Source organism: Ursus arctos, chromosome X (assembly GCF_023065955.2).
Source record: "Ursus arctos isolate Adak ecotype North America chromosome X, UrsArc2.0, whole genome shotgun sequence".
Taxonomy (NCBI): Eukaryota; Metazoa; Chordata; class Mammalia; order Carnivora; family Ursidae; genus Ursus; species Ursus arctos.
Window position 1 is genome coordinate 1718636 of NC_079873.1, and position 27967 is coordinate 1746602.

Below are 27967 nucleotides of genomic sequence, written 5' to 3' on the forward strand. Positions count from 1 at the left end.
CAACATTTGGTGGGAGTCTGACCATTTCCTTCCTTCCTTCCTTCCTTCCTCCTTCCTTCCTTCCTTCCTTCCTTCCTTCCTTCCTTCCTTCCTTCCTTCCTTCCTTCCTTCCTTTCTCTCTCTCTTTCAGATCTTATCCATTTATTTGAGAAAGAGTGATAGAGAGAACAGGGACTGGGTGGAGGGGCAGAGAGAGAAGCAGGCTCCCAGCTGAGCAAGAAGCCCGGTGCCAAATTTGATCCCAGGACCCTGAGATCATGACCTGAGTCAAAGGCAGACGCTTAACTGACTGAGCCACCCAAGCGCCCCTGGGTATTTTTCCATAAAGGATATTCTTAGCGTGTTGTTCATTGCCAAAATGATGGGTGTGTTTTGGCTTCCCTGAAAGTGGATTATTGTCAGGCAATGTTTTTATGTAGGAAAGGCAGGGTAGGGTTTTTGCTTGTTATCCGGTAACACATCTTTCATCTCTAGGGAGGGCAGGAGAATCTGATTCCATATCACTTGGTAGGTCTATGCAGTCCTCAGCATCTGATCATTGTGAAGGATGAGGATGATGACCCCCCTTTCCAGGGGGCACCTGAAATTATCAGTGGACACAGCCAGGGAGAGTCCTTGAGAGGGTTACCTTAATAACAGTGCGTATGTACACATGAAAGTGCGACCACGATTTCATCCATTAAGAAAATGAACTTGAGAGGGGTGGGGGAATGGGATAGGCTGGTGATGGGTAGTAAGGAGGGCATGTATTGCATGGTGCATTGGGTGTTATATGCAACTAATGAATCATCGAACTTTACATCAAAAACCAGGGATGTACTGTATGGTGACTAACATAATATAATAAAAAATATGATCATAAAAAGAAGGAAATGAACTTGAGAGTCTAAGGAGCTTAGCAAAGTTCTCCACCGTCGGTGGTAAGCAAATGACTGTTTATAGTCTAACTCTATGTCCTCTTGGAGGCAACACCCTATTCTGTAGGCACAGTCTATGCTCTCAAAAACAAGGCCAACTTTGACAAGGCAGACATCCTATCAGTCTTTCTTGGAAGACTTTGATCTCCACTAAGGACACCATGCCTAACATGATCACGAATGTTTGCATGTACTCAAAGTCCTGCTCAAGCCTCTGCTAGGGTTTAGATCTTAAGATTCATGCATTTCTTTCAAGGAGAGTAGCTGAGTGGCAAATCGTACCTATTTAGGTAAAATCAGGGTTTTCCAACTCATTCCCACAAGCACTGAATCTGAGGACAGGGTTAATTTCAAATCATCGTCATTAACAGGATCACATCTGATGAATACAGCTCAAAAACATGCCCCAGTCTGGCCAACGTCTTGCGTCTTGTCTTCCAATGGTTTCATGTCTGGACCTTAAGATGGTTGCTTATGACAGCGGTGTTGCATTACATAACGATGATTGATTAAGTTGATTAAGTAGCATGAATCAATACTTGAAACTTGACAGACAATGGCCACTTGTTTGCATTTATTAATATAGAGTGGTAGCCAGCAAGTACTGAACGTATCAAGATCTGCAAATCCCATGGAAACAAGTTACTAACAGGGAATGCAAATGTACGTGAGTGGAAAACCTATCGTACGATAAGTAAGGGCCCCGAGCAACTCCCTAAGAAACTCACCCACAACACAGGGAAAGATGGGATGTATAACGAGAGGCCCCAGAATCTGGAAGGAGAGGAACCATTGAATGAACATACCGATGAGACTTTAAACCAGGTGATTATGGAGCTGTCATGGGAATCTGTATTTGGAAACACTTTTATGCCTTAAAATTTATGTTCAGGATGAAAACTTGGTATACACTTCATGGCGCTCATTCCAGTGGATGGGTTCAGAACTTCATGCATGCTTTTTGGTGTGCGTATGCAATTCCCATGCAGAGTTCCTCGGGAACAAAGAGGACCTGGGGATCATCTGTATGTTGGGTCTGACAGTCCGGGATCTGGTATCTAGAGTTGATGGAATGACACAGTGGCATCTGGAATAAAACATTCCATTTCAAAAAAAAAAATACACAAAGCTATGTTCTGGTGGAAGAGGGCTTTATAACGCGGATCCGTACAGCTAATCCGCAGGCAAACTGCTCTGGTTGGTTTAGCTGGGTTTTCACGAGCTTTTCTTTGCATGTAGCATGACAGTGCCTTGGTTCTTGTGCACCCAGATCCCTTCGTCCCGTGGGAGAGTGGCCCTGCCTGTCTCGCTATGCTTCACTTGCTGCTGAATGGCAACCCATCTGGGGCATGATGCTGACTAATATTATGTGCATGAGCCCCCAGATTGTTCCCCCATACTCGGTCTTGTGGAGCAGAATTGAGAGAGAATCCTGGGGGTTGGGGAGAGAGTGTATTTTGCCTCCTTTAGCTGGGTGTCTAGATCTCCCCGGGGCAAAGCTGGGGTTCATGAAGTCGTCAGAATCCAGTGGCCAGGATCAAGCGATTGTTTCTCTGTAGGAGACCAGCCTGATGAATCATTTTGATGGTAGTTAAGATAAGAACAGTCAGTTACTGCAGGGAAGGTGCCAAGGGCATTGCTGACTATGACATTTCCCCCCTGGGTTGTACAAGGAGATGCAAATGAGGGAGGCAAATCAGGTTGCCTCCTTTGTTGTCTCACAAACCTGAACCATCTGGAAGGGCAGAGTGTGGACCAGCCTCCACATTGCAGAGGGAGGTGGTACCAGCGGGGTGACGTTGGAGTAATGAGTCCAGGTGGCTGTTGAGGAGAAGCAGGGGTTCTTCAAGACGGTCTTCTGCTTTTGTCCTGGACGTCAGGTAAACCAGCCCTGACAGGTGAGTTGAGGAAGCCTTATTAGGATGGACAGTCTTGACTCTTCTTGCTCCTTGATTAGTTTCTGTTGTCAGGGGCAGAGCTGGGATTTTGGAAGCCCCGTTGGCCGACTATTTTCTAGAGCCCAGTGGATCAGCTTATACACTGAGAGGTTGAATCCAAACCAACGTTTGTTTGAATAAGCTTCTCTCCTTTCTCCCTCCTTCCTTTCCATGTCTTAGCCAATAGCTCTTTCTCTGTGGTCTCTGACATCTTGCTTTGGACAAGACAGATTGATGAAGGAGGTAGTTTGTATTATGTTCCCAATATTATTTTAAGTACAAATATGAGTGATAGCTTGCACGTGAAAGACGAGTGTCTGTTTTCTTTCACTGCAATGAATTTTGCTGTAATAGCATGTGCTCACCGCAGCCCCTCCTCATGATATATAATGATTATCCTAAAAATCACTGTACAGTGGTGTGGATTTGTGCTAATGCAAAACCAAATTAGTAGATATATTCAAGTAATTACCTCTTTTCGGGTGACCCAAATTCACCCCATGTAGACATTCTGAGTACAACCCCTTTCCTCAAGACTATACTGTCATCCAGATGTGTTTAAAGGTAGGTTTAGGGACTGAGCCAGTTAACTCAAGAGGCAGAAAGAAGCAGGTGGACCCAGGACTTGGCGCAGCGAGAACTCCTTAAAAACAAACTAAGAGCAGCAGAGACATTGATGGCGGAAGGTTCCTGTCTTGACAGATTTTGGAAAACCACTTTTAAATGTCAGAAGTGGAAATATCTCATGAGGATTTCTCGATGGAGACTAATGTCATTAACATGAAGATAACATCTGTTTGTGTTTTTTCAGCACATTTTATCTCTGGCCAAGGAAAATAAGAAGGCACCTGGCACTGTGCAATGAAGCTCAGGTGAGGAAAGTCGTGAGCTATTTTGCAAATGCATTGAATGTAATGGGCAATCCGGAGACACCTGTGAATTCAGCCTCACAGAGAACAGGCATTCAATGTCACATGTTCCAGTTACGGTTGGTTGTAGATGTCTACATTGATATTCTGGGTTCAGTATGTCCATGACAAAATAGGAGATATCTTGGCAACTCATACAAATGTAAAGTGTGGATTGCCGACATAGTAGTAGTATTTTAAGATGCTGTACATAATTCACTAGCGTTGCATGGTAACAGGTGGTGGTACATTTGTGATGGCAGCGTAACATAGAGACTGGTCCAATCACTCTGCCGCGCACCGGAAACTGATGGAACACTACGTGCTTACTACACTTCAATGACGAAAATAAAATAAATGAAATATTGTAAAAGTAGGCTGTGAGAAAAGCAATTCAACCCACATTGGGTAGATGAGAACACGCCTCTCATTATCCTGATTTGGCAACGGGAAAAGTCCTGGCCGTCTAGGTCCCGCCTTGGAGAAGTTCACAGTCTTGGGGGAATATGTTTGGGTAAAAGCAAAGAGTTGCGTATCATGTGACCAGCATTGTTTCCAAGCATTTACGGAGGGTTTTGGGAGCAGGTGAGGGTCAGCGGCCATTTCTCTCCTCCCTCCCAGAGGAAATATTTGAGGTGAGTTTTGATAAAGACAAGAGGGAGATGTCACTGATACTTCCAATATTCATTACCTGGTAATTGAGTAAGGATCCAGTGGGAAGGGAATTACATATTTCTTTGAGACAATGGGACTTTGGTTGGGACTGAACAGCATCCTGAAGGGGGCTCGACTGGTTTTCAGATTCCAGGCTGTTCCTTTTCCACAATTCACTTCTTCACCAACGTTCTCCCTTCTCCTCTACCCTTGGGTTGCTTTTTCTTTGTTTGTTTGCTGTTTGTTGCTGCTGTTGATTCTTGCTCCAACCAAATGTCCCTTTGGCAAAGCTCTATGCCTGCCCACATTGGAATTCTGTCCGGCGTGAAGGAAAGTCAACAGGCTCCTTCTCCCAAGGGTGTGACCTCAGGAGTATTATTGTCTCTGGCCTAAGAAATGCTTTGTCCCTGAGTAAACAATTTCAGACTTCACCTTGTGGAAAAGCATTTACTGTATGGGAGCGGGAAACCCAGGAGAGGCTCCCTTTGAGTGTCATGGGCCCCATTCGACAGCGGCAGTCAATGCTTGGTAAGAGAAATTCGAGAGGCTCGCCTGTTCCTCGGGGTGAAGTGCCTGGTCTCCCATGAGCCCTGCTGCTTTCATGGGAAGGGGACAACTGCAATGGGACGTGGCTCCCAAAATCATCACATAAAATCCATGATTGCCTTTCAGGAGTCTCTTCATCGCTCTGTCTTGGATGTGTGTACTTTTAAACCCATGCCAGTCCCAAGAGGAACATGATGATAAGCCTAATGTAGTCCTGATCGTGGTTGATGACCTTGGGATTGGGGACCTGGGCTGCTTTGGCAATGACACAATCAGGTATGGCTTCGAGCTGAGTCACACTATTTCATCTGTTGTCTGGGCTCGGAAGGTTGATAAAGTTTTATGACTCCATCACATGCAAAACCAAACTTATGGGTTGGAATGTGTCTTCAAAAGAAGCAAACAATGTTAAAATCAGGGCTGTTTGGATCTGAATCTTAGTTCTGCACGTATTGGTTGTGAAATCTCAAGCAATTTACTTAACGTCTGTGTGCCTTGCTTATCTTTCTTGTTGGTTGAGCGCACAGCTGGGTAGTATACAGGGGTGAGTTCATATGTGCTAAGCATTTAGAGTAGATATGTGGTACGTAGTGAGTCTTCTGTGATATGTAATATTATGATGAGTGATGATTTTTTAAAAGATTTATTTATTTTAGAGAGGGAGAGAGAGAGAGAATAGAGGAGGGACAGAGAGAGAGAGAGAATCTCAAGCAGACTCCCCGCTGAGCACAGAGCCCAACTTGGGGCTCGATCCCATGACCCTGAGATCATGACCTGAGCCAAAACCAAGAGACATCTGCTCAACCGACTGAGCCACGCAGATGCCCCTGATGAGTGATGATTTTTTATGCATACTTTTATTTGGTGGAACTGGTCGTTTTATGCTTCCTAATTTTGGAAATCTTTTAAGGTGATATTCTTCTATTTTAAGAATGGGCACTCCAAAAGAAAAAAAAAATATGTGAAACAGAGTCAGAGCTCTGTAGTAGGCGACAAAAACCGTTAGCGTGGGTCATGCCAACACCGTGGCTTAGGAGCTCATCTCAGCAAGACTTACGAATCCTATACTTTAACAATTCCATTTTGTTCTGTCATCTTTCTCATGAAGAAAGCTAGGTCTTGTTACATTTTATTTGCATCCAGCCAAGTGAGTCTTCGCTGAAGTCTGTCCGATGGTCTCCAACCTCCAGGTGTCTTTACAGGGAATGACAAGGCAGGGGTTGCAACCTTTGTCTAGAGCGGGACATCTGTCTCTGGAATATGTGCATCAAACTTGCCCTTGTGTGTATAAGTAGGTAGGCGTAACTAAGGTCTGTAAGTCATTAGCCTTAATTAATCAGCCCACAGACGCGTAATTTTTTATATATACTTTAGAAAGCAGTGCCATATACTCAAGACACCATATTGCAGAAGCAAATTATATCAACTCTGCAATGGACAGCCAGGGCCTAAAGCGTCAACTGTGTTTTTTCCATGATGTGGGGAGAAAAAGGAAATAGGGCACTGTGTGTAGTTACTTTTTCTCCTGTTCTGGGCTTAGGAAATCATCGTAAACAGGTGTTAGTTTCTGCCTCTGAGTCTCCCCTCCTCCTCTCTGCAATTCCCTTTCTGTCTCTTTTTCCAGGACACCTAACATTGACCACCTAGCCAGGGAAGGCGTGAAGCTAAATCACCACATCTCTGCGGCCTCCATGTGCACCCCCAGCCGGGCTGCCTTCCTCACGGGAAGATACCCCATCCGATCAGGTGTGTAGACGGATAAGCCTCTGTTACGCTCTGCAGACACATTAGATTCAAGGAAATGAAAATGTAGCTAGTCCATTTTGAAAAGTTTTCCCCAAAAAAGTGCAAACACACACACACACACGCACGCACGCACGCACGTCCTTGAATATGCAGCTGTGGATGTCTGCGTGGAAACCATTGTTCTCCTAGTTGACCCAAGCCCGCCCTGCATGGCTATGTCTATTCACCTCGTGCTGACTGTTTATCCTGAGTGTCCCGTGATCAGGGGTAGGCAGGACTTTCCATCCCAGGGCAAGAAGGAGACGCTCTTTTGGGAGGAACTAAGAAGATGCATCGGCACTAATTGGGGGTGTCATGAGATGCACCTGCCAGAGTGTCTCAATGTTTATCACACATTTTCGCCATTGTGTGAATGTAACACCTTTTCTTTATTCATCCCTCAGTTGACCAACCATTGGACTGTTTCCGGCTTTAGGCTCTTAGAAATAGTTCAGCTGTGTACCTGCCCGTACACGTTTTTGACTCAACACGTATTTTCAATTCTTTTGGATGCATACCAAGGGGTGGAATGGTTGGGCCATATGGTTATATTTTCAAAGGCGGTCAGACTGGCCGTGGTTTAGGGGCACAGATTCTGTAGTTTAAGAGGAAGCAGAGCATACATTTCATAGGTCAGGATTTGTGTCCAGTTCTTAGTCAAGCTTGAGAAGCCCCTCGCCCAGCTCCTTGTGTGTGTCCCATAACATTTTGAATCCTGTGAGGTTGATGATATCTTGCTTAACTGTTGCTAAGGTGAATCAGGTCCAATAAATGATAAATTATTCTTTTTTTTCGTATGGTAAACTTATAGGTGATTTGACTTTTTTTTTTTTTTTTCCTGTGCTGCTCACTTTATGTAAAACGAGCTTCTGTAACATTTAGAAGGAGATAGTTTCTAGTAGAGGGCATGGTGACCAAATCTAACCTGGAAGACTTTTCTCTTGCCTCCTTGTCTATGGTGTTTAAACAATGGGCTCTCCCTCTCTGAAAGTCTCCACCTGCATTGCCTCCTTTGTTTTTATCTGGAATTTCTCTTTCTTTTCACTCACTTTATCCTGTCTTATTCGATTTTCTCTCCACTCCCGGATATTGCTTCAAGGTTGGGCCGCCATTTTGGTAGGAAGCCAGGATAGGTCAGTTTAGGGAGTTCTTCATTCTGGATCGCTCCAACATTTTCATACCCAGAAACCTTCGGTCACTTGCACTGGAACTGGGGAAAGTCCCTCTGTTTTTGCTCCTCTCCAGGGAACACCTGTTGGCTATTCTGGGGTTCTTCGGTGACTGGATCCTTCAGAAACTGGTTTGCTTTCTTCTGCTTCTTTTCTCTAAAATGTAGGTCTTGGGCTTATGATTGACATGTCCCCATCTATCTGTCACCTAGTTTTGTCAGTGATGTCCACAGTGAACAGTTTTCTTTTCTTATTGCTCTATTTCTGGGAAGGAACGGAGAGGTTCAAAAACCGTGTGTCCACTCTTCAAGGAAATGAACACTGGGGCAATGTCAGTGTTTTTGACAGACATTTGGCTTATCTATCTTTTGTGCAAATACAACTAAAATCTATTGTCAGAAAAAAAAGAATCCATTGTAGAAACAGTAGGGTTTGAAGTTTTCACAAGATTTCATTTTTTGGCCCTTTTTCTAATACAATGATTCCCCCGCCAAGGGTAGCCCACGTTAGATGTTCAGTTGCCAGTGTGCATTGAAATGATACCCCATGTCATTGTAAACATGCTGGAGGCTATTATTTGTAGACTGTTATTTGAATGGTGTGTTTGTGCATGTCTGGTAGTGTTGTGTGTGTGCATGCAAGCGTGGAAAGGGGTTTATAGTGGGGACCAGTGTGAGTTCTGTCTGGGAAACACAATCTTCCTCCCCCACATGATGATTTTCTCTTCCTCGCTTGTTATGTCTTCCAGCTCCATAACTCACTTCCTCTTCAGCTGATGGGCATCTACTCATTGTGTGTGTGTGTTCTGTTGTCTCTGGTTTTGTTTTTCCATCCCACTCAGGAATGGTATCTGACACAGATAACCGTGTCATTATCACACTTGGAGCCCCTGCTGGACTCCCTCATAATGAGACGACGTTTGCAGCCTTACTGAAGAAACAAGGGTATAGCACGGCAGTGATAGGTAAGAAGTGGCCCAAGGCGTGACTTATTTACTATAAAGAAATAATGTGTTGTTCTTTTCTTTTTTTAAGATGTATTTACTTATTTGAGAGAGCGCGAGTGGGAGGGGCAGAGGGAAAGGGAGGGGTGATCTAAAGCAGACTCTGTGCTGAGTGCGGAGCCCGACGCGGGGCTCCATCCCAGCACCCTGAGATCACGACCTGAGTGGAAACCAAGAGTCTGATGCTTAACTGAGTGTGCCATCCAGGTGCCCCTGTGTTCTCTACTTGACATGATTTTCTTGGAAATCTTTTATTTCAAAATAAGCATGCGTCTTGGCTATGGCAGGGAAGACCCTCCTTATGATGTAGGCTTCTGATGGATCTGCTATTTCATTGGCTACCTCTGACCTTTCTCTTTACTTTTCAACATTAATCTGCTTAATATATTATACGGTCTTTCTCAAGTAGACGCGTCCCCCCGTGTCCTCCAGAATTCTCTTTCATTGTTGTGTTTTGCTCAGCTGGGACCCTCTATCATAATGACCCTCCCCGTCTAACACACACACACACACACACACACACACACACACACACCCTTCTGAAACGGCACCTGTTTATCCTTTTCAGACATAATTCAGGCACGACAGAAGACCTCTTCCCACCTGACCTCCAGGCCTTTCCAGATGGCCACCCCACGTGTTTCTGTATTACCCTGTTTCTTCATCTTTGCAAAGACCCCACTATACTATGATAGTCTTATTATACTCTTCTCTGCAGACTCTGAAATCCTTCATCTCATTCACCACGTATGATTTAAGAAATGTGATGACCCTCTCAAGAACACACAAATAGCTTTATGCATCATGAACTTCTTATGGAGTGTCCACTTTGACTCCATATAAACCTCTACACCCTATATCCATCACCCAAATTGAAAGAAAATGTATCTTAAAAAATGTCTTTTGAAAAATGTCGATACCCTGTATCTGCCACGTAAATCAAGATAAGGAGCATTTCAGTTCCTTAGAAAATTTCCATTGGCCCCTTCCAGTCTGTCCCCCTGGGTTAGCTCCTTCTTTCACCACTCCCACAGCTCGAGAGAGTCAATGCAGAGGAGAAAACTGTGCTGCTCCCTTTGGCAATGATTAAGTCCCCATGTAGTCTCCCGATTGCATTGCAGTGGGCTGGTAATGATCTCAAGTCCTAGTTAATCTCATTGCACATTGTGGACAGAATCATTGATAACTTACAGGCAGAAGGGATGTCTGACAATAACCATCTCCCTAATTTCAAAAATAAGGAAATTGCTTCTTCCCAAGGCTGAGAGACATAGGAGATGTTTTAATGCAAATGTTGCACAATAACATCAAATCTGTCAGCCTCTGTGCTTGTATATTTTCTCAATATAGGTTCTCTGGCCCTCCTCATTATTTCATTAAAATGGAACCATGGATATTGTATGGATGTCTTTTTTCTCACTGCCAAAGATGATAGATGTCAACCAAGGATGACCCATTGGAAGCTAAACCTACTGTCTCCATTTGAGAGCCTGGGTTTCAACTGGCATGAAGATAACATGCCATGTTAAATCAATTTTTGTAACCAATTTGACATTGATGAGAGAAGACAACCTTAGTGGAGGTGCGGGACAGAAAACCCTGGGCCATAGCCTTGCCTCTCATCTGCACTCACTCAGGTGCTCAGAGATGTGAATACGTGCATCCTTCATGTAGCCCCAGCTCCACGCAGGGAACCATTAATGTTTTGGTGGACACACATGACCATACTCTGTTAGACTCCACATGCCAACAGGATGCCCGTGGGTCTTCTTGTTACAGTTCAAGGCGTGCCAAGTTTGATAAAATAAAGTTCAGTGAGCTTTAGTGGGAGACCTAGGATTTCCATCCAGCGAGCTATCCAACCATCCATCATCAATCGTCCATCCTCCGTCATTCATCCATATCTATCTTCTATCTATCTATCTATCATCTATCTATCTATCTATCTATCTATCTATCTATCTATCTATCTATCATCTATCTATCATCTATCTATCCATCATCTATCTATCCATCCATCCATCCATCCATCAGTTCATCCATCAGTCCATCCATCCATCCATCCATCCATGCATCCATCCATCCATCATGTCTGTCTATCTATCTATCTATCATCTATCTATCATCTATTTTCTATCTATCTATCATCTATCTATATCTATCTATCTGTTATCTATATACCCACCTATCCACCTACCCACACATCCACCCACTCATCTATCTATTCATCTATCCATCTGTCCACCTGTGCATATGATATACATCCCCCGTCTATCTTCCATCATTTCTATCATCCATCTATCTCTCTATCTAACTATCTATCATCTATCCATCTATCAACCTATCTACCTATGTACCTATCTATCCACCCTTCCTCTTGTCCATCCACCTCATATCATATATATCTCATTATTTAATATCAATTATCTACGTACCTAGTCACCTATCTATCCACCACCTATAATCTCCCCTGTCTCTGCCATGTATTTATCTTTGTTGCTATGATTCATTTCTTTCTGTGAATGAGAAACTGCCCAGTTCACATCCTTGCTTCAAACTCACAACTGTATTTTCCTCCCTTTATTTTTCATCATATCTGGTCACTCACAACCAGATCTTAACATAAATGTCTGTGAACTAAGGAAGAGCAAAAGATGAATCGGGTGCTGAACTCAGATTTTTAGGCAAAAGAAAAGTATTTGCTGCTCCATTTTTTGCACGAGTCGTTTGTTTTGAATGAAGAGTGCTCACATGGTCTACGTGGTGGGCGTGCGTACTACGCTTTATTTGTCTGTTTGTAATTTCAGGCAAATGGCATCAAGGCTTACACTGCCAGTCCCGACATGACCATTGCCATCATCCGTCTCAATATGGATTTGATTACTTCTATGGCATGCCATTCACTCTGATAGACCCCTGCTGGCCAGATCCCTCTCGTGACACAGAATTAGCCATCGGGAGCAAAGTCTGGTTTTGCGTGCAGCTGGTCGCCATTGCTGTGCTCACTCTCACCTTGGCGAAACTGTGTCACTTGATCTCTCTTCCCTGGTCCCTCATTCTCTTTATGATCCTTTTTATTTTTCTACTGGGCTACTTTTGGTTCTCCAGTTATACGTCTGCTCTGTACTGGGACTGCCTCCTCATGCGAGAGCATGACATCACCGAGCAGCCCATGAAGGCAGAGCGAGCTGGTTCCATCATGGTGAAGGAAGCGATTTCATTTATGGAAAGGTAAAAGTAATTTACAAAAAAAAAAAATCCACGTATCTGAATGGATTTAAGACGGAGTATTTTAAAGACAAGAGTCTTCTAAACATAACACAATGAGCGTTTTATAAAAATAAGAGGGGATGATTTGAACAATATTGAATTAAGAAACGGAATATTACTAGCTGGGGCTTGAGACTACCATACTGTATTTTTGGAGGCAAGCTGGATTCTTCACGCAGTACCTAGGGAGGGCTATCTCATTTGACTTCTTGTGATTAAAATCACAATTTCTCCATTGGCCTTGAAATTCATATTTGGTCAGACCAAGCAGGTAGACTCACACTAGACTCAAAATTACAAATCTGGCTTGTTAATTTAGAATTCGTTTATATGCATACTGTCTGCATATGAATGCACAATGGGAAACATATTTGCCAGGAAACTAGATAGTAGAAGAAGTTGGCTACTACACTGTTTTCCTATTAGGAAAGAAATCTCCTTGAGAGATTAAAATCAGAGGGCTTATCATTGAGCATGAGCTATGTAAGGGACATTATTCAGCTGAGATCAGTGGTGATCGTTATGAAGCCCAATGCATCCAGAGCACAATCGCTGGGAACTTTCCAAGGGAGCCACATTTATAGGCCTCCAGTTTGTCACATTTTTTTTTTAAGACTGTGAACACATTTTTGATTCACCATTCCAACATTGCCTGAGGCTGTATCTTTACTGATCACCATCCTGGGGTCCAGACTTCAAGGATAAGATCATATTTAGTGATGACAGCATATGTACAAGCCCATAATAAGAAATAAGCTAATGGGCACAAATCCAGGTGTTATCAGTCCAAACTGTAGGGACTTTCCAAGAAATCAGGGAAGCCGTACTTGAGAAGGTATGTTAACTGAATGTTCAAAGGTGAACAAGAACAACATGAAGAAGTGGCCAGGCATTACTACATGAAGCTCAAGCACAAGGAAGATAGGTCCTCAGCTAACGAGGACAGCACACAGTGCAAATGCCACTCTGAAAAATTCCTGCTCTGATGAGATTTCAAAATGTAAAGAGTGGAAAAAAATGAATTAAAAAAAAAAAGTTGCACCATGGTGAGCTGGGTTGGTTGGTGTCCTTCCAAAATCCATGTCCACCTGTAATCTCAGAATGTGATCTTATTTTGGAGTAGGGTATTTGGAAGTGTAATTCATGAGGATGAGATCAACCTGGGGTAGGGACCTGTAAGTTGGTGTGTTCAACTGGCATGTAGAGTCGTTTGGTGGTATAAAGGATCTTGGGCAACCTGTAGATAGCTTTGTCCTTACCTTATAGCCAAGGTGGGCACAATACAAATTTAGACTCTTAGAGAGATTAAACCATCTTTGCATTGTAGATGCCACAGAATGGCTGGTTTCTCTTAGGGCAAGCTCCTCATTTCCTGGAGACTTCCATATGTGCAGAGGGACAGATGCTTTGAGAGGTGACTTCCATCACACTGAAAGCTCAAGATGAGCGATCCTGTTCCATTCAGTGAGCCAGTTCAAGTCTGAAGACACCTGCACACATTGTTGCTTCCTGTTTACATTAGTACATCAAGAACAAATGCTGGGGTGTGAAAATGTGCTTCCATCACCAAAACCTGTGTTGAGTTTCAGAAGGTCTATATGATCCACAGTGGCACCATGTGGAAAGGGAACAGGGACTCTGATGATTCAGAAGCTACTCCATTGATTAGTGATGTGGCCACGAGCATGTGCCTTGGGTTCGTGGATGCTAGAAATTGCTTTTACCTGAATTCTAAGTGTGTGCGTTTCCTGTGGCTGCTGGAACAGATGTGTTTACTATTTTATGGCGCTAGAGGTCAGGAATCTGAATCTCATCTTACGGGGGGAGGGGCGCTAAAATCGAGGCATTGGCAGGACTGGCTCATTCTGGAGGTTTTAGGGCAGAGTCTGTTTCTAGTCCTATCCACACTATTTTTTGTCTGATTTTGATCGTATTGGGGTTCCTCTTACAAGGACCCTTGTGATTGCATTCGATACACAGACAGATAATCCAGGATTATCTCTCCATCTCAACATCCTGAATTTAATCCCATCTGCAGATATCCTTTTGTGACATAAAGCAACATCTGTATAATTTCAATCCTCAGTAGTACATGCAAACCATCTTTTTCTTTTAAGGATGCCAGGTCTTAGATTCTGGCCTCACCCTACCCCAGGATGACCTCCTCTCCACTAATTACATCTCCAAAGACCCCATTCTCAAATGAGATAACATTCTGAGCCCCCAGATAAGCACCAATTTTGGAGGGATGCCATTCAAACCAGCTCACCATAAGCCTATTTTTTTTTTCATTTTTCCCCCTCATTCTTTATACCGTCGTATGTCATCAGAGAAGAAATTTCCCAAAGAATGGCATTTGTGTTGTGAGCTGCCCTGGTTACCTGGTGACCTACCTTCCCCGTGGGTTGTCAGGGCTTGAAGTGAGTCAACCTCATTTCCTGTGTCTTCCCAGGAGACCTGAAGGTGTGTGGACAGCTTGCCAAGATGTTTCTGTCCATGCTTGCTTCGGGGTTGTGAAAGAATTGGCGTTTCTAAGAAACCACTCCCGAGCCACCATCCCTTGGGTCTGTCAGGTGTGACTCTGGCCTGAGACATTATCAGCCATGGGACAAGTGTGCCAAGCAGAGCTGGATGGGCTTGTGAGCTCCATTGTGCCAGGCAGGGCCACTCAGGAATCAAGCCATCCCACACACGTCCTGGGGAGCAAGTCCAGATGCTGGAGGTGCTGGCATCCACCCCAGCATCTCCAAGGCACTGGTATCCACCCCTTGCTCTCTCCAAGGGGCTGCCTCACACATGCATTCCCTCTCCTGGGGCACATAGAAGATGAATGGACACTGGGTTTGTGTGACAAAAAATGATGTGGTTCGCCTTCCCAGACTTTGCAAACACATAAGCAGAGTGATTGATGTCTCCCCAGGCACCGTGAAGGACCTTTCCTCCTTGTTTTCTCCTTTCTGCATGTACACGTGCCTCTCCCCACAACAACTGAGTTCATCGGCACCAGCAAGCACGGCTTATATGGGGACAATGTGCAGGAGATGGACTCCATGGTGGGTAAGTGGCAGGACCTATGGAGCCTGGAACTTCGTGCTTTGATAGTTCAGGGCACCCAGACACGCCCCCCGCCCCCGGACAACCCCAACGATGTAGGAGGTGGAAGCCTGCGACAAAGTCGGCACAAAACCACGCTCAGTGCTTCCCCTATCCCTGTGAGTCCCCGAGTTTCCATGCTATGTATATTAGTTACCAAATCGGACTCAAGTTTTCTGAGAAGGAAGACAGAAAAGCACATGACGCTGGTCTCATGTGTTGGCGGGACAGAAGTTTTGGGTTATAATCATCTCCAAATGTAGGATGTTGGCATGGAATAGATTTTAGTAAGCAGAGAGAGGCTTTAGAAATCAAGCCTGAGCAGGGCACCTGGCTGGCTCAGTAGGTTGAACACCTGACTCCTGGTTTTGGCTCAGGTCATGATCTCCAGGTCCTGGGATTGAGCCCTGCCTTGGGCTATGTGCTCAATGCAAAGGCTGCTTCCCCCTGCTCTTTCTCTAATAAATAAATAAATAAACAAATAAATAAATAAATAAAATCTTTACTAAAAAAAAAAAGAATTCAAGCCTGACCAAAGGAAAGTCAATAAGGTATTGTCAATTCGCAGTCTCAGACATAGAAAACATTTTACAATATTTTTTAAATTTTTTAAAAAGATTTTATTTATTTGAGAAGGGGAGAGAGAGAGAGAGCAAGAGCAGGGGGAGGGAGAAGCAGACTCCTTTCTGAGCAGAGAGCCCGGGATTCTAGGACCCCAGGATCATGACCTGAGCTGAAGGCAGACACTTCACTGACGGAGCCACCCAGGCGCCACTAAAAATTATTTTAAATATAAATACTAAATAATGAAACATAGGCACATATGTCTATACTTAGGAAGGCATATGTGTATGTGTCTGGGTGTGTGGTGTGTGTAGAGGATGCGATCACTAAAAACAGGCAAAGAACAAAACAATTCTATCTGCTTTAAAATTTTAAATCAAGGCAAGGTTTTCAAACTATCTAAGCTAATAAAATGACAGTGTAGCCTTAAGGCACCTCTCGGTACGGTTTGATCTCCATGGGACTTTTTCCGTGGTACTCAGTAATGACACAGCTATCCATGGCTGTGCTGAATATTTGAGGACAAGCCAGGGTATTTGAAAGCCACATTTTGGAAGCGTGTGCCTGAGGTTCACAGACTGTTGGTACCCACGGGCGGTGTATGTTTTCTGTCCAGTTGGAACTGACCTTTCAGGACAAATAATCATCTGTTTTGATATGCAATTTCAGAAATACTGAGAAGTTAATTTTTCTCCAAAATATCCACCTTGGAAGCTAAAACAAAACCCCAGGTCTCGGGAATTGCTGCTGTCCTTGTTAGAAAGTTTTCCTGGTTCCTGGTTGGGGTATCATACTAACGCATTCGTTAAAGTGCCCTTTAACAGTTAAACGGTGGGAGCTATTGACTGAATGAACCCTTAGATGCACGAGGAGGGCACTGCTGCAAGTGTGTTCTGGATGGAACCCCATAAACATTCTAGGAGATGGGGACCATACTCAGCATTGTTACTCCCCTTGGCAGATGAGGGAACAAGGGCATGAGATATTGGGGCCTTGCTCAAGATTACAGGACAGGACTTGGGGAGCCAGGATCAGAACCTGTTCACTCCTATTTGCTAGTTCAGCTGCTCCTGGTGTAGGGCCAAATATTATGGACGGAGATGAGGAAACATGGCTCCGTTCTTCTGAACCATCCCGTAACTCCCACAGGCTGTCATTTCACAGGTGTTGGGAAAACTCTAGAAACTCCCTCCCCCCACCCTCCCCTTGGCTTCCTCCTTCCTCAAACCCAGGTAGAGGCTTCCAATGCAAATGGCATCCCCTACCCAACGCAGGGGAAATCCTCTGGTGCCTAATTAGTCATGCATCTGAAATGAGTCTCAGAGAATTCTAGAAGCTCAGAGCAGGTTCCTCCAGATCGGGAGGAGAGAGTGTCCAATGTGAGGCAGACGGATGATGAACCATGGGAGTAGGAGGAGAGGCCTGGCTGGACCTGTTTGCACAAAAGTGATGATGGCTGGGATTGGATTCTGGGCTGGCTGCGTAAGGGCTGCAGGTGTGCTTGGAAGCAGGTGCGCTCAGCTGCTCCCCTGGGCTGGGCGACAGGAGCTCAGGAGAGGGGCAAACTGTCTGAGGAAGTTACGTGCACACGCAAATACCAAGACACATGTATGAAATGCATATTTAAAATGTAAGTAGATATGATAAATATGTTACATCTATTTCCAGCATCACTGAAATCTCTAGGGTTTCCAACATAGACAGTTATATTCTTTACAGGTGTCAAGTAATTTTGAGAGAGATTTAAAAAATAATTAGGTAGTGGCCGTGGAGATGATTAGCACCTGTCTAGCATCAGCTGAAGCGTGTGTTTGTGTGCATATTTATAGCATACAGTATCTACAATGTAATATATATTATTTGTATGTATATTTGTATATATAATATCCATAACATATAATATTTGTATGTATATTTGTATTATACAGTATCCATAATATATAAAATTTGTATATATTTGTATTATATAGCATCTATAAGATAATATATATTTGTATATATATTTGTGTCATACAGTATCTATGATATATATTATAATAAACACAATATATAATACATAGTAAATATATACTATATATAACACATAATAAATGTATAATATATAATATAATACAAAATATTAATTTATATATTATGAATAATAGAAATGCAATGACTATAAATATATAGTATCTACAAATGTTTATATAATCTATTTCAGTTGATATTAGAAATATATATATTTTATTATAATATAAATTTATTTTTACCTAAAGGTGTTAAGCATTTCCATTATTTTTTCAGTTACCTTAAACATGATGTTGGCCAATGCTTTTAATTGGCTCTATTCTCAATGTTTTGAGAGATTTAAAAAAAAAATATTAATTAGGGGGGTTCCTGGGTGGCTCAGTCAATTCGGTGTCTGACTCTTGGTTTTGGCTCAGGTCATGATCTCAGAGGTTGAGCCCTGCATCCAGCTCTGTGCTCAGCTTGGAGTCTGCTTGAGATTTTCTCTGCCTCTCCCTCTCCCTCTGCCCCTTCCCCCACTCTAGTGCATGGACGCACACTCTGTCATAAATAAATGAAAAAACCTTTTAAAAAATTAATTAAGTAGTAACCATGAAAATACTTACATACTTGCCAGCATCAACTTAAATATGTTCTTCACACATATAATATATAATATAAAATATAATAACATACTATAACATATACATATATCATTAGTAATAGTATATCATGTTTTTTTTTTGTTTGTTTGTTTGTTTTTGTATTCCAATGAAAGTTTATTTACAAATATGGGCTTTGAGCTGAATTCAACCTGGGGGCCATAGTTTACCAACTCCTGTAGTATTTAATTTTTTTTAAAAAAGATTGTATTTATTTATTGGAGAGAGAGAGAGAGCGAGAGAGCAAGCATGAGCGGGGGGGGAGGGGCAGAGGAGAAGGAGAGGGAAAGAGAGAAGCAGACTCCCCACTGAACAGGGAGCCTGATAAGGGGCTCAATCCCAGGACCCTGGGACAGTGACCTGAGCTGAAGGCAGACACTTAACTGACTGAGCCACCCAGATGTCCCAATTTTTTTTAAGTAGGCTCCATGCCTAGCATGGAACCCAGTGTGGGGCTCAAACTCATGACCCTGAGATGGAGACCTGAGCTGAGATCAAGAGTCGGAGGCTTAACAGACTGAGCAACCCAGGCTTCCCAGTAGTAGTTAATTTTTATTCTATAGCTCTGGTCTAGTACTGATCATAAAGAGATGGTGGCCATATCATGTTCTATATAATATAACATGTACATATATCATTAGCATATGATATTATTGATAGCACGTTATGTTAATATATACTATAGCAATAATATAAAAATAATACAGGCATTGAGATAACAACATTTCTCTGTTAGAAATATGTGCCAAAAGTAATACTTTTTCTTTAAGTTAAAAATAGCTGATTTCAAGATACGGTAGCAGATAAGGTATCATTCATAACAGCGTCCATATCAACAATCAATATGTAGAAATACGTTTGAAAAGTAAGTGATCGCATTGAATACAACTGACTCATAAGAGAAGACATCAGTAAATGGAAATATACCGGATTCTTGATGGGAACGGTGACTCAGAAAATATTAGTGATTCAAAAATTAATATCGAGGCTTAATGTGATTTTAATGGAAGTCTTCATTACTCTCCCCTGGGGAGTGTTCCTCACCAGGATGATGGTGAGGTACACAGCGGGGAACAAAGTGATAAGAAATGAAATTGCTCAAGGACATCAGAGGGGAGGCCAGTTAAGAGAGAGAATCAGGATACACTTTCGTGGTTGCAAAGAAAGAGCTATCAAAAATAGAACTTAAGGGGGGCCTGGGTGGCTTAATCAGTTAGGCATCTGCCTTCAGCTCTGGTCATGATCCCAGGGTCCTGGGATCGAGCCCCATGTCAGGCTCTCTGCTCAGTGGGGAGCCTTCTTCTCCTTCTGCCTGCCCCTCCCCCTGTTCGTGCCCTCTCTCTAGCTGGCAAATAAATAAATAAAATCTAATAAAAAAATAGAACTTAAAACACCAAACTACATGCAGAAGGTTTGACTCTCAGATCAGGGAAGCAGAAGTAGGTGGCCATGGAGATGGTCCAGTGAGGAGCAGAACACAGGGAGGAGGAAGTTAACTCAGAGTTGCAGGGATGGAATATGTTGGGCAAAGTTGTTGTTGAGGTTTGCATTGTGTCCCCCAAAAGAAAGGTCCACGTCCTAACTCCCGGAATCTGTGAATGTGACAGTATTTGGAAATAGGGCCTTTGCAGATGAGATCAAGTTATGGTGAGGTCATTAGGGTGGGTCCTAATGCCATGGGACAGGTGTGCTTGCAAGAAGACAAAAAGCACGAACACAGACACACGCAGAGGACCCACATGCCATGTGAAGGCCCAGACGTATACACGGAGGGTGAGACCACGTGAGCGCACAGCTCCTAAAATACATGAAAGTCACGACAGAGGCAGAGACCCCGAGGCTTCACAAAATACCAGAAGTGTGCATCGTAAACAGCTCACCTGATGCTCCTTGCAACCAGAGGACCTATTACCAACAATGCAACCTGCTTTCATTCCTTAATAAAGGAGTCGGTATCAATCAAGAACAGAAACAATGAAGCCCCCAAAGAAAAATTAGCAAAAGATCAATATAACTTATAAGTTAAAAGTATAAATGTTGGTGTCCACATAATAAGACAGTAAAAAATAAATATGATTACTAGGCAATAATCATGTAACAGTGAATGCTAGTGAAATAGTAAAGAATGAATCCGTTTTCACTCCTAATTTAACATAATCATCTGCCCAACACGAGACGCTGATGAGGAATTCAGAAAACGTGGCTATTCTTGAGCTCACACAACACCCACCGGGAGCAGGAGCATTATGGATGAGAAACAGTTTTGCAGTGAAATGGGCCACGAGTCATACTAGCGTTACAGTCCAAAGCTCATGATGACATTCATAACACATGTCCCCCCCCCCTTTTTTTTTTCTATTTCAGGCAAGATTCTCGATGCCATTGATGATTTTGGTCTGAAGAACCACACGCTTGTCTACTTTACATCAGACCACGGGGGGCATTTGGAGGCACGGGTGGGCCATTCCCAGCGTGGTGGGTGGAACGGAATATACAAAGGTGAGGAGTGGGGATCGGGAGTAGGGTCTGGTTGTGAATGAGCTCTCCCGTGCTCACGATAATGGGAACTCGTGAAGTGAGCAGATGAACATCTGAAAAAGAGAGCAAGTGCGTTTTATTTGACTCTGGGTAGAAGAAAGTGGAGCGTCATAACGGATGACACGTTATGGGGGAGGCTAGCCCCCTAGGGCTGGCGTTCTGCTGCAGGCACATCTAGAAACCTGCCCCCATGGCCACTCCGTGAGATGATAAAGTGTTAACATAACCACATGCCTTTGAATCGAATATCTACCTAGTCATCCATTCCATGTACAAGATCGTTGATAGAAGATTCAGTGTGGTAGGCAGAGTACAGAGAACAAAGCAGAGGCTCCTTGGGGATTAAGGAAGCTTGGTGTTCTCTTGTGAGGATATGGCTTAGCACACAAAGTAGCAAGCTTGTGTCTGGTTTTATAATTAAATGCACGGATACCAGCCCCATGTCCTGGAGTGACAGTTAACGCATGAAAACATGTTCCGTTAGCCACCACATTGGCCTGGTCCGTAACATACGGCCTGATGTGGTAAGAAAATCATCTGGAAAATGTTCAGTGCATGCTATCCTATCTATTGAAAGAGATTTCGGAGTTTTTTTCCAGGGGAAAATATAATATTCATGATTTGCCACTGAATGCAAAACAACTCAGCCTATTTTTGCATAAATAATGATAATACAGACTCAGTAGGAAATAATAATTTTTGCATGAATGGGATAGTCTCTGCCTCAGTCTGGCCACATGGCATGGATGTCTGCTCTTTTAGGGGTTGCACAAGTAAAGGGCATGCTTAGGAAAGCAAATAAATCCCATAAGGGAAAGTGTTCTTATTAAAACTCTATTTTTACCTAGGAGGACATCTTTTTAAAAATCTCCATTTCTCCGTGTGCTGCGATGGAAACTCTACTTTGAGTAATTTAATGAACTAATAAAACTCCATGAAGACCGTAGGGTGACCATTCCTCCTGGTTCACTCAAGCGACTCCTGGACTATGCCTGTTGTCCTGGGGTCATTGTTGCCTTCCGGGTCCATGCTCTATAATGCCCTGGTTTGGGGTAATAAATTAGCATATAGCCATACTATTCTATTCAGTTTGTTTCCAGGGTGCTGGACTGAGCAGTGAACAAAACCAAAGAATCCATGCCTTCATGGAACTTACATTTTAGTGGAGGGAGGCGCACCAGGAAAAAGAGAATAAGTGAATTCCATGATATGTTAGAGGATAGTGAAAATCTCAAAAAAAAAAAAAAAAAAGAGCAGAAAAACTTCTCGGGGTGGAGGGACTGTCATTTTAAAGGAAGTCTGCCAGCAGGGATGACCAAGAAAGTACCTTGAGCAAAGGTGTGAAGGCAGCCGGGAACGAAGCAAGTGTATTTGTGGACCAACAGTGCTGTAGGTAAATTAGCCTGTACAAATACCCCATATCAAATGTGATTAGTTACTCAGTTGAAAACCTATCAGCAGCCCAGGGAAAAGTAAACCCACGGACATGTACTGCTGACCCCATCAGGACCAGGTACGGGGTGGGCTCTGAGCACATTGTACTGATGTTCATTTACATTTTTACTCAGTCTCGGTACCATGACAACTTTAACTGGCACTCCATTGCCTCGCCTCGTAGGTGGGAAAGGCATGGCCGGCTGGGAAGGTGGAATCCGCGTTCCAGGACTTGTCCGCTGGCCGGGAAGATTGCCAGCTGGGAAAGTGATCGAGGAACCTACAAGTCTAATGGACGTGTTCCCCACACTAGCAGCCGTGTCGGGAAGCACGGTCCCTCAGGACAGGTGATGTCATACGCTCTGTTCACACCATCTTTGTTCTCAGAGCATTTGGGACAAAGGCAACAAAATCTATCTTAGTGGGTTGGATGTTGTCCCCGATACCTAGGGAACTTTAGTTTCGTCTATGGCTATGCCTACTGAGTGTTACTGGTGTAATGGACATCAGTCTTAGATGACTATGGCACATTCCAGACACTGGATGGCTTTCACCGGGGAGGAAAAGACCGATTCTAATGTCTCCTTCTTCATGCGAGGGACCTCATCTCTTTCTGAATCAAAATGCAATGGATCCCAACGTAAATTAGAAACAGCAGCAAAGAAAGACCTCCTCATTGTTTGTTTGTTTTACCTTCTTTTTACCGAGTCATAGGATTTATTGAGAATTTATATAAAATAATAACAGAACACAATTCCCCTCTACTAAGAAGTGCATTTATCAATTTCAGCTAAGTGACCCATTTAAAAAATAGTAATATCAGTGGAAATGTAGTTTCTTTTTTTTTTAACTGAGCCAACTGTAGTCATAAAAATGACTTTCCACTCTACCAGTGGGGTTTACTGACTTTGGGACATCGTCATACAGTGTATATATTGGACTCACAAAATGTTATACAGAATTACAATCTCAAGAAATATTGTCCTCTGAGCTCTGATTAGGATTTTCCTTCATAGAATTGATTTGGTTTTAGTTTTTCAGAATTAGCTCTAAAAATGTGCTGTCTTTATTCCATGTGCTTTTTTACTCTTCAATGGAAAACTGAGGCGAAGGACTCCATGAGATTCTAAAAGCAAACTGGGTTCTTATGCTTCAAGTTGCATTGGACGTCTTTGTGTAGACATCAGTGCTTTATTTCTTTGGGGTAAATGCCCAAGAGTGGGAAATCTGGGTCATAATAGGTGCCGATATACCGTTGATATATCTTTATGAGAAACTTGTCGGATTGACTTTCAAAATGGCTGCCCCATTTGGCGTTCCCACCAGCAACGCGTAAGATTTCCAGTTGCTCCACATCTTTGGTCACACTTGGTATGGTCATTCTTTTCCATTTTAACCATTATAATAACTGTGTACTCGAATCTCATGGTGGTGTTAATTTGTTGCCCTCATGATGAATAATGTGGAACACCTCTCCGTGTTCTTATTGGCCATTCACGTCTCTTCTTTGTGAATTATCTATTCAAATCATCTGTCCATTTTTTTTTAATTGGGCATTTTGTTTTCTTATTGTTGAATTGTAAGAGTTCTTTATATATCGTGAACACAAATTCCTTATCAGATCTGTGTTTTGTCAATTTTATCTTCCGTCTGTGGCTCGCCTTCATTCTCTTCCATTATTATTTGAAAAGCAGATGTTTTCAGTTTTGATAAGGGTCAATTTACCTTTTTTTCTTTTATACGTTATGATTTTTGTAATATAGCTAAAGAGTATTTTTCTATTCGAAGGTCACAAAGATTTTCCTCTATGATTTCTTCTGGTGGTTTCTTTAGTTTCAGGTTTTACATTTAGGTTTATGGTCCATATTGGGCTAATTTTTTATATAGTGTCAGTATGGGTTAAGATTTATTTTTCTTGCATTTAGATATTCAGTTATTCTACTGCCATTTAAGGAAAGCCTGTTCTTCCTCAAATGGATGACCTTGGACATTTTTTGAAGATCAATTGACTGATATATGCATTGTTCTGTTCCTTGGACTCTCTCCTGTTTCACTGATTTGTATGCCCACCCTTATGACCACATGACACTGGCTTGATTACTCCTGCTTTATAGTAAATTTTGGGATTATTTAGTTGAATCCTGGAACTACTTCCTTCTTTTCCAAAATTATTTAAGCTATTCCAGATCGTTCTCCTATGTCAATTTTAGAATACATTTCTCACTTCCTACAAAAAAGCCTTCTGGGATTTTGGTAGAGATTACATTGAAACCATAGATCGGCTTGTTGAAAATCAAGGTCTTAACACTTTTGAATCTTCCAATCTATCAATATTGTTTATCTCTCCTCTCAGTTCTGTTATCAGATGTTTTGTGGCTTCAGTACACAAAATTTTAATATTAGAAAAAGGTATCCCTCGCTATTTCATGTTTTATGATGCTGTAGTAAATATTTTTAAAAATGTAACTCCTGGTTGTTCATTGCTAAGATACAGAAATAAAATTCTGTACTCGTGACCTTACCAAGCTTAATTACTTCCACTAGCTTTTTAAGGAATTATCAACACAAGCAATCATTATATCTGAGAATAAAGACAATTTTGTTTATTTTACCATCACTTTTAGGATTATGTGACACTTATTATTGTATGTTTTCTTTTAAGGTAGGTTTTATTTTTTTAACATAAGGGAGCAGACCCATTTTCTAATATAAGTTAAAAAGCATCAGCTTTTTTAGAGTTTTTTTTTTTAAGATTTTATTTATTTATTTATTTAGAGCGAGCATGCACACGCAAGTAGGGGGAGAGGGGCAGAGGGAGAGAGACAATCTCAAGCAGACTCCTTGCTGAGCACAGAGCCTGACGTACAGCTGGATCTCACAACGCTGAGATCATGACCTGAGCTGAAATCAAGAGCTGGACACTTAAAGCATTGAGCCACCCAGGTGCCCCTTAGATGTTCTATAAGATCCCATTTCAGGGTAACAAAGCCATTGCTGATGAAATTTTGATTTGTAAAGTCATCCAGAGCACTGAGCTTTTGAGAGCTCCTGTGGCCAGAGCACCAAGTGCCCTTTAGATGGACACGCATTGACGCATTCCTCTGTCTTGTCATTTCACTGCAAAAGTTTAGATATTTTTTCCTGTCTTTCCCGTGAGATTGTAATGTCCCTGACAGTGTGAGTGGATTTCTAGAACAGTCAGCACACTGTTCTCTGGGCCCAGAAGATGTCATGGAGAGCATGGACCATCCCTCCAACAGCCAGCTGGTCAACCTCCCTTTCCTGATGTCATTTGTGTGTGTCTGCAGGGTGATTGACGGCCGGAACCTCATGCCCTTGCTTCAGGGTGAGGTGCAGCGCTCGGAGCACGAGTTCCTGTTCCACTACTGTGGCGCATTCCTCCATGCTGTGCGCTGGCACCCCAAGGACAGTGAGTACACCGGCTCCTGCTCCCTGCAGGTGCCAAGGTCACAATCACTCAAGTCCATGCTCAACTCTTTGTTCCTTTCTCCCTCCCCTCACCCCCAGGCCAGTCCTTTTATTCTGGGGTGACCACTGAAAATACCTTCTTGGAAAAGTTTCCAAGAACCACTCTCTTTAGAAAGACAGAGGGATGTCTTGAAGAAATACACCTTTTGAGATGCAGAATGAATGGGTGCTTCCAAGCGTACATAAAGTTATACTAGGGGATTCTGATTTCTTAGTATTGTTCCTAGGATTGAATGATCTTTAGCATTAACCTGTGGGGAAAGAGAAAGAGCAGGACAAACGCGTGAGAAGGTAGGAGAACACGAGGTCTTCTTCTGAGCTTCTTCTGAGCACAAGGTCAGTTGGAGCAGGGGTTGGGTGTCTCTGATGTGTCTTTTCTGGTCCAGGCGAGGCTGTGTGGAAGGTTCATTACGTGACACCCGTGTTCCAGCCGCCGGGAGCTCATGCCTGCTATGAGACCATCTTTTGCCCATGTTCAGGGAACCTGGTCACCTACCATGACCCTCCCCTGCTCTTCGACATCACCAGGGACCCCTCCGAGTCCACACCTCTGACGCGGGACACGGAGCCCTCGTTTGATGTCGTGATCCAAACGGTGGCCAATGCAGTAAAGGAACACAAGAGAAGCATCATCCCCGTCCAGCAGCAGTTGTCCACATTGAATTATGACAACCTGTGGCTGAAACCTTGCTGTGGTGTGTTCCCGTTCTGTCTGTGTGACACGGAGGGGGGTACCTCAGCTGCGGGGGCATAAGGAGAAGCAACGATTGAGATTGGGCAGCCCACATCAGCCGACGTAGGCACCCGCAGAGTTTCAAGGGAGGAACTGGAGCGCCAGTGGGTTCGACTACCACTCCGGTTTAGTCAATGCCCATTGGTTGTGACACTGTCTGTTAACTTCTTTTCTGCTCTTGGTGATAGCTGTGTATCTAAACGTGTCTTTTGAAAACAAGCATTCACACCATTTGGCCAAATCGGCTCTGCTGCTGTCCAGAGCAAACTGTCCCTGTAATGTCCTGTGTGCATCTAACTCGTTGATTGGGCAAGGGAAAACGCCAACCATTAAAGCATAATGATTGAAGTCACGATTGAATTTGAATGGAATCGTTGAAATGATGGCAGTCTGGATAATTGAACAGTTGACAAACGATAATGGATGAAATCATAGTGCATTGAAAGGAAGTCGTCTAAAGTAGCCGTTACGTCAACCGAAAGGATTTATTTTCATCCACAGAAACTGAGTTGAGAGTAGGACATCAAAAACTCGGGAGGGATCCCCGTGTGGATTTTCCCCTGAGAATGGGCCAGAGCTTTAATGGAGTCTCTCTTTTCCTCCTTCCTGCACCGCCATGGTGTGCGTATGTCTCCTGCGTGAGTTTGCTAGGGCTGCTCTCACAGATCCCCACAAGTGTGGTGGCTCCAAACCCAGAAATCTGTTCTCTCTCAGTGCTGGAAGCCGGAAATCCAAAATCAAAGCATCGGCAGGGCCGCGCTCCTCCTGAAACTCTGCGTAGAATCCTTCACTGTTTGGATCTGTCCCAGCTCCTGGTGGTGACCAGCAACCCTTGGTGTCCCTTGGCTTGTAGATACACCACTCCAGTCCCTGTGTCCATCTTCTTGGGACCCTCATCCCTTTCTGTGAGGCCGCCCCCATGTTCCCCTCTCTTTAAAAGGACACTTGTCATTGGGTTAGTAGGAGGCCATCCTAATAACTGCAAAGATCCTGTTTCCAAATAAGGAAACATTCACAGGCAACGGGATTTAGGACATCAACATATGCTTTTGGGGGGAGACCATCCAATCCACGACACTCCTACATAACCAATAAACTATCTGTAATTGTTCTGTAACTTGCTCAGCAGAACACTGTGGCTTGTGCTGTTGGACTAATGTCGGACCCCTGGCCATCCTACCACCAAGTTCCCATGCATAGCTCTCTAACACAAATAACTGTATTAATATCGAATATTGAACAAGGGTTTTGTTTTTCTAAGTGATCCCAGGGACCCATC

The 27967-nt window shown here is 43.2% G+C and overlaps 1 protein-coding gene across 1 annotated transcript; it reads left to right on the top strand.

The window, feature by feature from the left end:
* The first annotated feature begins 2675 nt into the window (after positions 1-2675).
* Positions 2676-27967, top strand: LOC113240778 (arylsulfatase F). The gene is made up of 11 exons (XM_026478185.4): positions 2676-2815; positions 3666-3726; positions 5089-5238; positions 6587-6708; positions 8758-8880; positions 11727-12150; positions 15110-15246; positions 20859-20993; positions 22651-22813; positions 25775-25896; positions 26342-27967. The coding sequence occupies exons 2-11, from the start codon at positions 3716-3718 to the stop codon at positions 26707-26709; spliced, it is 1755 nt and encodes a 584-aa protein (XP_026333970.2). The 5' UTR covers positions 2676-2815; positions 3666-3715; the 3' UTR covers positions 26710-27967.

Excerpts from the sequence above, each read along its gene's own strand:
- LOC113240778 (XM_026478185.4), top strand. Across the intron at positions 6,709-8,757 it reads AAGATACCCCATCCGATCAG|GAATGGTATCTGACACAGAT; the intron begins GTGTGTAGACGG and ends CATCCCACTCAG. Across the intron at positions 20,994-22,650 it reads GTGGAACGGAATATACAAAG|GTGGGAAAGGCATGGCCGGC; the intron begins GTGAGGAGTGGG and ends CTCGCCTCGTAG.